Here is a 15773-nt window from a genome sequence, read left to right as displayed (position 1 = left end):
AACATGTTGGATTAATATACCGTTGTTGATTTATATTCCAGAATTTCTCTTAAACCGATCAAAGTATTTTACATTGACGTGTTTTTAAGCAGCGAACAGTCTTCTCGTGGCTCCCTGTTTATTTATTTTTTAAATATTTTTTTACAGTAATTTACCATCCAACACTCAACCTGACAGCTTCGTTACGTCGGGAGTATTTGAGGCTTCAGAGCCGTGAAACCTTGAACTCATGTGCCAAAAAGATGAGCTGTCTACTGAAAAGGGATGCTTTTTGTAAAGATGTTTGCCATGTGACTGTTGGACAAATGTAAGACAGTATTATTTAAACATGTATGTTATAATTTTGAGGATTTTTTTTTAACCTTTTTTTTGTTGCTTTTTTTGTTCTCCACTTTGTCTTCAGTTTTGTTGCTAGTCTTACTCTTTGTAATTGTTTCACGTTGTGATTATTTGCCAAAAGTGTTATGGCTTTCACTGTTAACCACCTCCCTCACACACACACACACACACACACATACACTCCAGCTACTAGACTAGCCAGGCTTGGTTGGAGTGTACGGACCTTGCCTGTTTTTTTTTACTGTTTTCTGTACATATTTTTTCCGCACGGCCAAAGCAGGTTTTTAAGAACACAAAACCATCTGAATCACAGCGTCTGTGACTTTTGTACGAAAAAAAAAAAAAAAAAAAAGCCAATGCATGTAGCAAAACCGCTTCAAAATCTGCTCGCGCCGTTACAAATCACAGAATATATAATACATACATATACAAATATATATCTATATTTTTGTTTTTCTTGGGAGTGTTGCGAAAACATAATCTGCTGTTGCTACTTCGATAAACATACTGTGTGAAGTAGAAGGCTTATGTTGCACACTCGCATGCATTCAAACAGTATTCCAGTTTTCTAATATTTTGTATCCGGTGACCTGCGGAATACAGTATGTATATAAAAGTAGCAACTCCAACTTATCGGTTATGATCACGGGATCCATGCTTTTCAATGGATGCCACAGAGATTATTAGAGATGTTTTTATTTAAAGCAAGAATACGTTGAGGAATCAAATCAATTATTAAAATTTGCGTGAATCATGGCTGCGACTTTCAGGAGTTAGCGGTTTGCTAACGGTGTCGCCACTTTTCTACGAGAAATGTGGGAGAAATAAAAAATGTGGGAACACAGCCTGTCACACCTTAAAGGAAGAGTAAAACATTTTGGGAAACGTGAGACAATCGATTCCACTCTCGTGTCTGAAAATACGAAAAAGATTGCGTCTACTAAATTTGCACAGAATCTTTTTTTGACAATCGGAAAAGAGCGGGAACGAAGCGAAGACACACTGATGGACTGGAGTGAACAAGAAAATCCTGCAAGAATATGAAAGGAAGGATTTAGATTGAGAGAGTGAAATTTAACAAACTGTTTATTTATGGGCATGTTGCAAACTCAAACACCTTTTTAAACAATGAACGGGCAGCGAGTGAATCTAAAGATTTGAGATCAGACACTATATGACTCTTATGAGTCAACCAACTGACTAAGACTCAAACAGACCCAGGTCTAGCTTGATCCGATAAGTCACACCCCCAAATCTCATTCACAATGGAGTCAGCATCCGAGGTCTGTTCTATGGATTTTCAGGAAACAAATTATTTTTTTCTTTCATTTATCAGGAGTTTATTGCCAAGTACATTTTCACAAACTGTTGCCTCGGTGATATTTATAAGAATAAACAATAAAGCAAGGCACTGCAGTCAAGAACATAAATAAAATACACTATTTACATATGCAGTCATATATACACTAATATAATGATATGTAAAATGTTACAGTGCAGGATGCTGTGCAAAATATTTGCAAAAAAAAACAAACTCTTTCACATGACGAGAATGGGTATTTGGACGATTTGGATTTGGACTAGTTTGAGGTGCGACAGGATGTCTTCCCACACGAATCGCCTCCTTAAAAAAAACTGTCAAGAAAAGGGAAGTCACGAGAAATTTGTTGGGTTTACGTGCGATTTAGCGTGCTGAGATTTGAGCTTTTTCCCCGTTCGTCCACGATGACATGATTGCAGTTGAGGTTTGTTGCCTGCTGATCTGCTGCATGTGTCTAATGTTTCCAGAGAGAATCCACCAGGTGTTGTATTGAATCTGACTCCGGATCCGCATTCCTGTCATTGGCATTTTTAATCTGAGGTCCACTCAAGGAATGAGCTTGTGATTCTTCTTGTATTTTTCTGCTGATGTTTATTAACCGGAGACTGGAATACCTACTGCATGGTGACACTTCTATAGAAGATGCTACGGTCTTTCTAACTATGTATCTTTTATCAGTATTTTATAACCTTGTTAATTTTTTATATATCCACTTTACCCTGCGTTCCAAACTGGTATGTTTACTGATAGCTAGGTTTCAGAGCGCTGTGCTGTATGTTCTTGTGCCCGTGTGCTTGTCCGTGTGTTTCTTCTTCTTTTTTTCGGCGTGAGCTTTCCAATTTCTTTATTTTTATTTGTTTTCGATGCGTGCTCGTTGACTTTGGTTCTCGGTTACACTGTGGTTATTTTCTAGCTACAATCTGAAATTATTATTTTTTCTTTTGTATTTAATGTCAACTTGTGGCATGACTTTGAAATAAAACAGGAAAACCTATTTTGGGAGGTTTTGTCGTGATTTTATTCAATTTTATTCGAAGCTACTTGAGGAACTTTTGTGTGGATTTTGGCGACCCCTGTGGACAAAAGCGGTAGTGTTTCAGAAATCACAGTTTAGACTCACAAATCTAACCAAGGAGTAGAAAAACAGACTAAACCAATATTTAGAACACCGTCCAATGTTCACTTAAGCTTTTCTGGGGTGAAAAATACATTTAAACAGTATTAATTTTAATAATAATAATACATTTAATTTGTTGGCGCCTTTCAAGACACCCAAGGACACCTTACAAAACATAAATAAAAGCAAAACAACAGATTTATCAATACTAAAATCAATAGTTAGATATTCTCCCCAGTCATGTACATCTGCCAAATGTTGTTTGAATCATTTCATTCTTCTTCTTTTGGGCCACCACTATTTGCATTTGATGTCTGAATAGTTATTTTAACAAAGATTTTTTTTACAGAATCACTACTACGATCAGCCTGGAAAGATGCCACTGGAGGTAAGTTGAGCAAATGTTTTTGACTTTACCCAGCATGTGGTGAAAGCTTGGAGGTCTTGCCCCCGGGTCAGCTCCCTCTCCACCTCCCAGCTGATCTCTGTATGTGCCACCGACAGGCTCCGCCTCCCAGCTAATCAGGATCAGCGGCCATTAATGAGACGCGGCGAAGGGAGACTGCAGAGCCCCGTCACCGACCCAGACACCAAAACTGTAACAGGGGGGCCTTCAAACGCTGAAGGAGGGCCACCAGAGAAGGAGGGCAGACGGGGAGGTTTCTAAACCAAGACAGAGACAGAAAAAGTAGGACCACATAGAAAAGACTGCTCCTCCACTCCTGAACCTTCTTGATCTACAACCGGGTCAACTCTGGGCCTCTTCACACCTTTTCAGAAGAAAAAAAAAACACTGGAGTGAAAAGACAAAAGGGGGATCTTACAGAGTGTTTGGAGGTAAGAGGGGCCGGTGATGAACGTGGGGTCGGCCGAGGGTTTAACCTGCAGCCGGGCCACAGTGCTGCTGCTGCTGCTGCTGCTGCTCTGCTGTAGCTTTAGGCCAAAGCCTCTTATGGCGCTCCGGCCTCTGCCAACATTTAAAGGAACAGTTATGTACCCTTCAAGTTGGCAGTAGCATGTGTGTGTGTGTGTGTGTGTGTTGGGTTAAGTGTGAATGGCTTCGTTACTTCCCATTTAGTGGAAGTAACGAGTTCCACTAACGAGTCAGTTCAGACAGTTTATGTGTCACCGAGACAATTAGTTCAACACAGGATGGCAGAATGAAAGTAGATGTTGGTTGGAACTATAGAAGAAATAAGCAATAATACATAAAATACAGCATAAAGGGAGGAATCGAGATAACCAAAGAAGAATCTCAACTCAAGTGCTGCAATTAATGAAAATATATTTAAAAAAAAACATTTGACAACTTCTTGGATCCCAAAGTGACGTCTTCGTCTTGCTTCTCTTCAAACTAAAGTCCAAAAACCTGAAGATATTCGGTTTACAGTGAATTGTGAGAATGCAAAGCAGCAGATCTAATTTTTAGCTGAAAACAGAATTATTTCCTCTAGTTTCGCATGGAAAATAACTCCAACAACGTTAATCAAAATAGTTGCAAAAAAAGAGTCGGGCTTAAACTAACGGAAATTAACCATTCAGGCAAAATCACAACTTCCTGGATCCCAAAGTGACGTCTTCGTCTTGCTTCGCTTCAAACTAAAGTCCAAAAACCTGAAGATATTCGGTTTACAGTGAACTGTGAGAATGTAATGCAGAAAATCCTATCATTCTAAGCTGAACATAGAATTCTTTTCACTTGTTTCTCAGTAAAAATAACTCAAACATCGTTGCCCGTTATGTTTTTTCTGTTTTTCTTTTGTTTCAGAACTAAAATCGAGGTTGAATGAGCTTTGGAGAGATGATGTCATATAGATGAGAATTATGAGAAAGTGAACTGATCTTCTCTCGGCACATGAACAACAATTGTTGAAAAAAATGTGACATATTGACACATATCAACTTCAGAACACAAGAAGCACCGAAAGAAAACTCGGCTATGAATGTGTAGAAACAAAAATGTAAAAGAAAAGAAAATCCATTTCTCAAATTTTTTTTTTTTGCAAAGACTACGTGCATAGAAGTAATTAAGTCCCCCTGAATTCTGCATTAACAGTGTGACTTTAATATTATAAAATCTTATTGTCGTTATTATTTCTTGCAGAGAACCGGAACCGGTGGTCGTCATGGAAACATCAAACTCTGTTCTCAGTCGACAATGAAAGCTTTCCGCCTCGCTGCGCCTGCTCCTCTGAATCCTTGCCATGTGAGTCACAACCGATGCACACATACAGTACACATGCTTGTTAGCATTATAGACCCCCCCCCCCCCCCCCCCCCCCCCCACACACACACACACACACACACACACACACACACACACACACACACGGATTAACAGCCGAGGCGCATTAGCAAGATTGCTGTTGGCCGTTGCATGAAACCCTCTGAGCAGGTTAACGTGAGGTCTCATAAGCTGACATATACAGTATATATATATATATATATATATATGTTACATCTGTAGAAGGACTTTGTTGTTACGCGTTAGTCATGCTAACCAATAGCATTACTTGTAATAACTTCACAGAACGATATTTATCAGACAAGACTGCAGACTGCAGACGAAGGAAGGATGAAGGCTTTTCATTTCCATTGGCTTTGAAAAGCAATATAATTCCTTCACTTCCATGTCAGAAATCAGCTGTCTGACAGCTAAAAAAAAGACCCACATTAAAATAAAATCTGTATCCGTTGAGTATACGCTGTATTTAGAATATTTAACTTCACCTTGCCATCAGACGGCCCTCTCCGCTGATCTACACTCCCTTTAAAGCCACAAGACTCCATTGACAAAAGTAGTTCTCCTCACAAGCCACACGTTGCTGGTTTAGCTCGCATACGTACTCAACAATTTGAATGTTTGGATTTGAATACTCTATTCTATACGTATCTCTGTTTGCATGTCACATGATCTCCTTACACGGGGGCTCAGACTCTGAAGGTTAAGAAAATTACTTTTATATCCGCACCAAGGGATTTAAAAGCAATCTCTGGGTTGCACAATCTATTGATTCCAATGCAGCGGCAGAGAAACGCGGTGCTGAGCCGGAGCAACGGCTCGAATATTACCTCCGACAGCAAAATCATTACATGTGAGATTTAGGTTGGTGTGTGTTAGTGTGGATACACTCTGTACAGTGGAGATCTAGAGGGCTGTGTTTGGGACATTTGCCAGATTGGCCCCCTGTGGTTCTGGATAAAAGGAACCACAGCTCAGCCTGTCTTGGCATTAGCTGAGCACATTGTGACTTGATGCATATGATTGGAAATGCCCTGCATGTTGTTTACCTGCAAACATGTCAAACAAAAGGTTTCCACAGCTACGTGTTAATCTACTTATTGGACCACTAATGAATCGTTATTACACTTATCTTCATCACTCATACAGTTTTTTGTTCTCAACTTGTTTGTATTTCATAAAATAAATTAGAAGGAGAAAAAAAGCCACCTAAGTTCCCTTTCACCTTTAACCCCAACCACTCAATTCTTCTTAAAAAATGTATTCAAATCAATCTGTTTGATTTCATCACAGCTCCAAACTTGGTCTTGGTGTGTTTGAATCATTAATGAAAAACGATGCAGCGTGGGTTTAACATTCCTTCCCTTTGCTTCACACAGTCGACAGGAAACAAGAAGGCCGTGGTATTCTGCGTACAGTATTGCACCTTCGTCACCGTGACTGAGGCTAACAAAGGAAAGACAGCTCAGTGGGGGAGAAAATGATTCAGCAGTCATAACTGTAACAACTATGGCTCCGTACTTAAGCAATGAGATTAGCCCCAGGAATCCAATTAAGCCTTTAACAGCCCCCATCAGACCCTTTAACCACCTCCAACCCCCTTTCCTTCACCGGGCTCCCATGTCCTGCTTAACCACAGGGGTGATTATCTCTGCTCTAACTCTGTTATGTCTGATATATCATATTACTGTGTGTGCTTTTGAGTATTTTGAAGTTGGTATTTTCCTGTGTGCTCATGCTAACCACCCACAATGACAGGACAAAGCTTTGTTTGCAGCGCATTTCATGTAAAATGTTTAAAATACTGTTTTCCAGTCTCTGTTGAATTGATTTGTTTGAGTTTCTCTCAGTCTGATGACTTCTTCTTTTTCAGAGTCCACATGTGGTGACATCTGATGTCCTGGTATCAACCCGAGGCTGAACCATGGTCATTCTGCAGCAGGTCGGTCATGTTGGGAGACGCTCAGAAGCTTTCTGCTGTCGGATGGATGGATGGATGGATGGTGGATGGATGGATGGATGGATGGATGGATGGATGGTGGATGGATGGATGGATGGATGGATGGATGGATGGATGGATGGATGGTGGATGGATGGATGGATGGATGGATGGATGGATGGATGGTGGATGGATGGATGGTGGATGGATGGATGGATGGATGGATGGATGGATGGATGGATGGATGGATGGATGGATGGATGCATGGATGTACAGATGGATGTACAGATGGATGGATGCATGGATGGATGGATGGATGGATGGATGGATGCATGGATGGATGGATGGACGGATGGACGGATAGATGGATGGATGGATGGATGGATGGATGGATGGATGGATGGATGGATGGATGAATGGATGCATGGATGAACGGACGGACGGACGGATGGACGGATAGATGGATGGATGGATGGATGGATGGATGGATGGATGGACACACGGATGGATGTACAGATGGATGGATGGATGGATGGATGGATGCATGGATGAACGGACGGACGGACGGATGGACGGATAGATGGACGGATTGGATGGATGGATGGATGGATGGATGGATGAATAGACAGATGGATGGATGGATGAATAGACAGATGCATGGATGGATGGATGGATGAATAGACGGATGGATGGATGAATAGACAGATGGATGGATGGATGAATAGACAGATGGATGGATGGATGAATAGACAGATGGATGGATGGATGGATGGATGGATGGATGGATGTACAGATGGATGGATGGATGGATGGATGCTGCCTTTTTTACATTGGAGTTGTTAAATGAACTCATTACTCTAATCTGGTGTTTTTGGTTTTGGGACGATGAACCGACATCCATTAAGTGTCGCTCTGAATACAGTTTCTGCACGTTTGGAAATCCAAATAACAACAGAACTTGCAGTAATTGGATGCCTGTGAGCCTCTAAGAGACTGTTTGGGGGTCGATGGCCTGTTTTTATGCCTGAGCGTTGAAGTTGAAGGAGGGCAGAAGGTCACTCCTTCTCACTCCGTCACCCTTTTTTATAGGTGACACTGTTCATGAAAAGGGAATTAAAATCCAGATAAGCAGAAGGCAATTATGATATCTGCAGAAGATTAGATGAATGGACCGATGGATAGAATAAGGATTTCAGCTGCCCTCCACACTAAATATAGACTCCCATGGAGCCCCGAGGTCGTCCCGGGGTTACGTCACCTCCACACCGACTGAAGGTTCTCACATTTAAGCCTTTTTCAGACGTAATCCTCCCATTCAGAGAGTTGGCTGCTGAACAAGTAAGCAATTCTAGGTTTGTGTGGTGCAACTTAATTCAACATACATAACAGGAATAATCACAGGAAAGAAAACATCCAGATTATAGCAAGAGCATCCAACAATGGTGTCAAAAATAGATGTTAAATCTTGTTGATAGTTATTTCTTGGCAGTTTGAGGGGCCTTAACATCTGGATTATTATTTCTGTACTCTTCATACTTCGAACTTCTGCATGTTTACAATAGACTATTACTAGTAAGTGTATTGTCATGCAACATGATACCATTCCTTTTATGTGAAATTCTGCTTTCTCTCTAAATTGCCTATTTCAGCCTATTTGAAGCAGATCTGTGTTTTGTTTGTGAATAAGGGGGACTATGTGTGGTTGGACCTTAAAACGGGCCGGGAGTTCGACGTGCCCGTGGGAGCCGTGGTCAAACTGTGTGACTCGGGACAGATCCAGGTTCTGGATGATGAGGGGAGGGTAAGTCAACACATGGACTGCCGTGGACTTCACAATAGATATGTTTGTTTGTGTTTTAGAATCAGGAATGAATAAAAGTGGTGGCTTTTTATTAAAGGATAATTCTTTTAGATTGTTGTAGCTTTGCTTATTTAGAATAGAAAACAAAGGCAAATGGTATAATTCTCCCCAAACATCCATCACAGATCGCTGACTTCGATCTTTTTTAGTTTTATGCCATGAAAAGACTTCTTAAAATCTATGAAATGATTTAAAAGTAGGCCTGCGTTCTGGTATTCTCAAGATATATAAGAATATATATCTTTAATATCAGCTCTATTCTTTGGAAAGCCATTTATTCATCTACCAGCTGAGCCAATGTCTCCAGAATTATGCCCCTATAATAACTCCAGGATCATTATTTTGGGACTTATGAATTGGTTTTATTATAGATGTTTGCCAGGGAGGGTCACAACCCTTCTTGAGTTTAAGGGGTGAAGAAAATCTCAGCATTTCATTCATTTCTGTGAAGATGACGATATGTAATTGTTATTTTTGTAAAGTTTTCTAATTATTTAAGATATAAACAAGATAAGGTGAAGGCCTCAACACAAGAGCCTTCCCTCTCTGCTAAAAAAAAAAAAGGAACCCGCCGATCAAAGAACCAGACAACAGAAGATGGCCAAACATCAGGGAGAAGAAAACACAACATTTCTCATGTTTTAAAGCATCATACAGACAGAATTGTATTAAAAGTTCCTTTTACAGAAAAACTCATCCTCATCAAATTGGTTTAAAAACAGTGTTTGTTTTCAGCATTTGGGCAAATTGAACAGTTTCAGTTGTTGTACTGTTATTGTTATGAATTGAGAAACATCCATAAAATAGTGAGTTTAGAGAATGATCCCTAATCTCTCCCCCTCTCCCTCTCTTGTAGGAACACTGGATCTCCCCTCAGAATGCCACCAACATTAAGCCCATGCACCCGACCTCCATCCACGGGGTCGAGGACATGATCCGCCTGGGCGACCTCAACGAGGCCGGCATCCTCCGCAACCTGCTCATCCGCTACAACGAGCACGTCATCTATGTCAGTACCCTCCTCTTCAGAACGCTCGTTAAGGAGTTACGCTAAACGAATGTGTTCTTCCTCGCTAACGTGGAAATTTGGCCGCCGCCCAGAGAAGCTCTTTATTCGTGTTGTTAAGCTGTTTACCTTCGTTTTGCTGCTATAAACAGAATGTCCCCACGTCGCTCTTTGGCCGAGGTCTGCAGGGTTTTTATGTCAAAGGGGGTCGAAAGACATGCATTTCTACAGAATTACTTTAACCAAATTTGGAGGATTTACCTCGTTGTTATTGTAGGTGTTTCACGTGCATTAATCCCAACCTGGGTTGCCCCGGTAACCGGGTTCAGGAGGGGAGAAAGCCAGTCGTTGTAATGTTCTGCTATATATATATATACATTTTGTGACCAAGTTCCACTTGGTCACAAAATTTACCAAAACGCTTTTTTTTTTTTTAAATGGATAACCCCAAACCCATTTTTTTTATCATTAAAAGTAAAATACAGTTTATTAATAATTTCATTCATTTGACATTATTTATTTATTATATTATTTAAAATGTGCTTTTAACATAAAATAATTGAATTAAAAAAAGAGGATTAACCCATAATAACCTGGACCCATATTTTATCCTTAAAAGGAATTAATAATAATGTTATTCATAATTTGATTGATTTAATTAATTATTTATTATAGTATCTGTTTAAAATGGGCTTTTAATTGAACAACAAAAATAAATCAAATAAAAATTAATTGAATCAGATAAATTAATTGAGCTTGCTTTATATATGAATTTATTCCAAGAAATGTGGTCTGAACAGTTTAAATGTAACATAGGACGTGTTATTAAAGCATTAGAATTGATAAATGCATTGAAATCGACTTAAGTAACAAAAAAACAAGCTTTTTTAAAAATTGTCTCCCTTCCGTCAAACGTGGATGTTCTTGCCTTCCCACCCAAACTGAGACCAAGAGGCCTTAGATCGGTTTATACATCGTCTAGTATTTGATGCTTCACGGCTCAGTTGACCAAAGACGGGTTATAAGCTCCTTAAAAAAACATTTTGTTGTGTATTCCTTTATTTTAGGCTGCGTCCCACTTAGCTCTATAATAGCTGTTGGTTGTTTTTCTCTCTCTCTCCATGTAGACAAATTGTGGTGGAAGGGTGAGTATGACTAGAATAAAAACTAATTCAGTCTTAGTGAGACTGAAGATGTGCTGACATGCTTCTGCGATGCCACATCCTCCGAACACGTCTTCTTTTCTTTCCGTGTTCTTCTTATTTTACTAATAACCGCTGTAACTATTGGTGGCGAGAGCAGCCAAGGATGTAACTTTATGTTTTATAGACCCTTAATATTAAGTTTATTTGAACATTGAACATTGAAATGCAACTTTGAAAGAGAGAAAACATTTACATTTTAAAAAGTTGACATCCAGTGAAGTTTAAATCTGCATTTAAATGTTTTCAATGATTTTTGTATTTTGGTCCTAAATCATTAAGAGATTTATAGACAAGAGGAGAAGGTTGATAAATCTCTCATGAACACAACATATTTAGTTTAATGGGGTGAAAGTGTAATTTCATTCATGGCTTCTCTTGTCTTCCACGAGTTACAGTGCAACCGTTTCTTCCTTTATTACTAATAACTGATTTTTATTTTTTATTTTTTTTGCTTATGTGCTCACTTATTTCTGCTCTGGCTTTTTTCAGTAGCGTTTTAAAGCATTTGGATGACAACATCCATCATAAAAAAAAATCACTGTAACGTCTGCAAAATTGCAATTTCATGTGATCAATGCAATGAACTCTGATTGGGGCGAATTCACAACAGGATTGTGTGACTATTGCTGCGTTTAAACCTGCACGAAATAAGACAAACAATATTTAAATCAGCTCATATGCAGATATTTGGCACAAAATTGTCCCTTTCTATGCAAATACCGTCCAATTCACAAAGACCAGCACTCATGCACTTAAATCATTATCGTCTTCAGAGTCATAACTGAAGCACATTTAATAGTAGTAACTTTCCTCTAATTAATGCTGCATATTTTAAATTCCCCTCAACCTGGAGAGCTTTTTTCTAATGGTGAAGTGCTCTATAAATAAATTAAACACCCAAAAATGGGGGCAAATTGCACTAAGCTGCAAAAACATTATTAGTGCAATATCTTTTGTGAATTGGACCTCCAGACGGTGGTGGCTTCAGTCCGTTCTTTGTGAATCCGTGAGTTCATTCTGTAAAAGCAGACAATCAAATGAAGTAGTTGCTTTAATTGAGAAACGCTTCAGGGACAAACAAGAGTCATATCGATCACCTGTTGGAAAATAAACCCTGCCGTCTGTGTTCTCCCCGGGGGTTTCCCTGCAGACGTACACCGGCTCCATCCTGGTCGCTGTGAACCCCTACCAGCTGCTGCCCATCTACACCCCGGACCAGATCCGCCTCTACACCAACAAGAAGATCGGAGAGCTGCCGCCGCACATCTTCGCCATCGCCGACAACTGCTACTTCAACATGCAGCGCAACAACAAGGACCAGTGCTGCATCATCAGGTGTGTTCGACAGAAGCACATCAAAACGTCAAAAAAACCACATGAACACAGACGGCTTCCAGAACTACAAGGCTAAAAATTACATATTTATTATTAGAAAGAGTCTTTTTCTGTAATTGATGTACCATTCCAGTGTCTTTTCAGCAAAAGCTTATCTCTAAAATGATAACGTGATTTGATTTATCTCCAGTCTTTATGCTAAATATGAAGCTACAAAGACTGGAAACAAGGAAGTTGCTAACCCGGCTCTGTTCGACGGTAACGCGTTTCACTTAGGAGTGCTTCATCTTAACTAATTAACTCGTTAGGGTTGGTTGCCAGGCAACTGTTCCCAGCCAAGAAATGAAAATGTCTTGTTTTTAACTCAATTTTTAAAAGGAATATACAAACAAAATAGAATGTTTTCATCGGTGGACTAAACAGATGCTGGTTGGCAGATATTTTTTGTTTCTTTAAAGCGAAGTAGCTGCTGACCTTCATATGTAACGTACAGACACGAGAGTGGAATCCATTCACTGGTCGAAGTCAAGAAAGCCCGAGATATCTAATTTTGTGTGTGTTGTTCTAGTGTGTAAAGTTTCTGTGTGTGTGTGTGTGTGTGTGACAGCGGGGAGTCTGGAGCCGGGAAGACGGAAAGCACAAAGCTGATCCTGCAGTTCCTCGCAGCCATCAGTGGGCAACACTCCTGGATCGAGCAGCAGGTCCTGGAGGCCACGCCCATCCTCGAGGGTCAGACAGGCTCTCTACACTCAAATTAACCTTTTTATAGCGCGCTTATATTATTTCCTTTTTTACTTTGAACCTCACCTCACTTCACCGTATGATTTCTGTCAATCCATTCAGCCTTCGGCAACGCCAAGACCATTCGCAACGACAACTCCAGCCGCTTCGGGAAGTACATCGACATCCACTTCACCAAGCGGGGGGCGATCGAGGGAGCCAAGATAGAGCAGTACCTGCTGGAGAAGTCTCGGGTGTGTCGACAGGTGAGACGGTTCGTGGGGGTGAGACGCGTCCTCGAGTGTCCGTAGACAAGTCGCCACTTTAAGCCTCTTCTCTCGGCCCCTGCAGGCTCCCGATGAGAGGAACTACCACGTGTTCTACTGCGTGCTCAAGGGCATGGCTCCTGAGATGAAAGCCAAGCTGGGACTCGGCGTCGCCGCCGACTACTCCTACCTCACCATGGTGAGTCCGTGCTGCATTATTAGCATTATAAATTATAAATACGAAAACTATTGTTTTGGGAGGTGTCCACAAAGGCGCCAACAAATAAAATGTAATATCGTTATTATGAGAATAAAACTGACCAATACTTCGTCGTAAACCTTTTCCTATTTATTATAATTAGTGATATATTTCTCATTATGAGATATGAGATCTTCTACAAAGAACGAGTCCACAGCTGCTGAGTCTGTCTGTGGTTCGGCGTCTCCTCGTTTCCAGGGTAACTGCACGGCGTGCGACGGCCGAGACGACCTGAACGATTACTCCAGCATCCTGTCGGCCATGAAGGTGCTCATGTTCACCGAGACGGAGAACTGGGAGATCTCCAAGCTGCTGGCCGCCATCCTGCACATGGGCAACCTGCGCTTCGAGGGTACGACATGTGATGGAGCCGCATCGTAAACTAATAAACGCATCATCCAGCAGTTTGAAGAAGAGCTGCCAGGAAATTATTAATGGTGTTTTTCTTGTTGTTTTATTTCAGCTCGTACGTACGACAACCTGGACGCCTGCGTGGTTGTGAGATCTCCCGACCTGATTACTGCTGCTTCACTCATGGAGGTGTGTGTGTGTGTGTGTGTGAGTGCGTGTGCGTGTGCGTGTGCGTGTGTGTGTGTGTGTGTGTGTGTGTGTGTGTGTGTGTGTGTTGAGGAAGTATTCAGATCCTTTACTGAAGTAAAAGTACTAATACCACACTGTAATACGTGTTTAAGACAGTACAGGTCCTGAATTGAAAATGTTACTTTAGTAAAAGTAATCTGTAAATTTAAAGTATTAAAAGTATAAAAATGTCCCCTGTGACTGTTATACTGTCATATATTTTATCATTAAATTATTATTAATAGGGCATGAATGTTAAAGCAGCATTTTAGTCTTGTAGTAGATCGAGGTGGAGCTCATTTTGAACTATTTACTAATGATTATTTTCATTATTTATTAATCTGCTTCTCTATTGTTTTATCAATTACCCGAAACCCAAAGTGACCTCAACATCTTTATGAATATGTAACAATAATTAACATTATTAAAAGGAGAATCAGCAAATCCTAACATTTGTAAAACTGGAACTTTGGTATTTCTTTACATTAATTAATTGATTAATCCACTAATCATGTCAGCTGTACTTATAATTTAATTTATAAGAAAACATCATATTTTTTAAGCTCTTTGTGTGTTTTGTGTACAAAATTTTTAACAATATCTTCCTATGAGAGAGAGATTTTCAAAATAAAGCACATCTTCCATATCGACGTTTGTAACTATGCCACACGGGTGGATCTGCTATTCATCCATTTTTTTTCAAAATGATTTTCCAACGTTGCGGGCGCGGCTGCAGGTGGAGCCGAAGGACGTGATGGTGTGTTTGACCACGCGGACCCTGATCACGCGTGGTGAAAGCGTCGCCACGCCGCTCAGCGCGGAGCAGGGCCTGGACGTCAGGGACGCCTTCGTCAAGGTAACCATCTTTCAGAGGCTATTTTTAGGCTTTAAATCTGGACAAATTTAGGTATGTCCATTCTCCAGCTAGCCATCCCCAACATGCAACAAAATACAGGAAATCAAGTGAATAAGTAGACTGAATACTGAGGATTGGATTGGATACAAATATGTAGTTTAGCACAGCTGGAAGGTGCTTGAAAAGCATGGAAATGCACCTTGAAATGCTTTGAAAAGGGCTTGAGTTTGACTTTAGAGAAGGTGTATGAACCCTGATTCTCACCTTCCTCCTGCAGGGGATCTACGGGCGGCTGTTCGTCTGGATTGTGGATAAGATCAACGCCGCCATCTACAGACCGCCGTCCTGCGAGAGCAACATCGCGCGCCGGTCCATTGGGCTGCTGGACATCTTCGGTTTTGAGAACTTTATCGTGAACAGGTGCTTTAAACCTCGCCGTCGGTGCATTCATCCAACACAGCAAAATGTAGATCGAGCCCTAGTTCGTGTCGTCAAACAGTGTTGTTTCCGTCAAATCGCAGCTTCGAACAGCTGTGCATCAACTTCGCCAACGAGAACCTGCAGCAGTTCTTCGTCCGCCACGTCTTCAAGCTGGAGCAGGAGGAGTACAACCTGGAGGACATCAGCTGGCAGCACATCGAGTTCACCGACAACCAGGACGCGCTGGACATGATCGCCAACAAGCCCATGAACATCATCTCGCTCATCGACGAGGAGAGCAAGTTCCC

General features: G+C 40.8%; 1 protein-coding gene across 3 annotated transcripts in view; it reads left to right on the top strand.

The window, feature by feature from the left end:
• Nucleotides 1–3314: 3314 nt before the first annotated feature.
• The window catches only part of myo7ab (myosin VIIAb), a 29465-nt gene continuing 17006 nt past the window's right edge, over nucleotides 3315–15773 (top strand). For all 3 annotated transcript variants that reach the window (XM_084028100.1, XM_084028099.1, XM_084028098.1), the window contains exons 1-14: nucleotides 3315–3614; nucleotides 4882–4983; nucleotides 6893–6961; nucleotides 8646–8759; nucleotides 9676–9828; nucleotides 12181–12365; nucleotides 12973–13094; nucleotides 13209–13351; nucleotides 13437–13550; nucleotides 13809–13962; nucleotides 14074–14150; nucleotides 14926–15045; nucleotides 15323–15465; nucleotides 15567–15773. The exon at nucleotides 15567–15773 is cut by the window's right edge and continues 4 nt beyond it. In XM_084028100.1, the coding sequence (XP_083884226.1) occupies nucleotides 6944–6961; nucleotides 8646–8759; nucleotides 9676–9828; nucleotides 12181–12365; nucleotides 12973–13094; nucleotides 13209–13351; nucleotides 13437–13550; nucleotides 13809–13962; nucleotides 14074–14150; nucleotides 14926–15045; nucleotides 15323–15465; nucleotides 15567–15773 (1550 nt within the window). In that variant the 5' untranslated portion in view covers nucleotides 3315–3614; nucleotides 4882–4983; nucleotides 6893–6943. The remainder of the gene's footprint in view (nucleotides 3615–4881; nucleotides 4984–6892; nucleotides 6962–8645; nucleotides 8760–9675; nucleotides 9829–12180; nucleotides 12366–12972; nucleotides 13095–13208; nucleotides 13352–13436; nucleotides 13551–13808; nucleotides 13963–14073; nucleotides 14151–14925; nucleotides 15046–15322; nucleotides 15466–15566) is intronic.

This window comes from Eutrigla gurnardus (assembly GCF_963514095.1).
Source record: "Eutrigla gurnardus genome assembly, chromosome: 15".
NCBI lineage: Eukaryota > Metazoa > Chordata > Actinopteri > Perciformes > Triglidae > Eutrigla > Eutrigla gurnardus.
The sequence above is the reverse complement of the archived record's forward strand: the minus strand, read 5'-3'. Positions and strand labels throughout refer to the sequence as shown.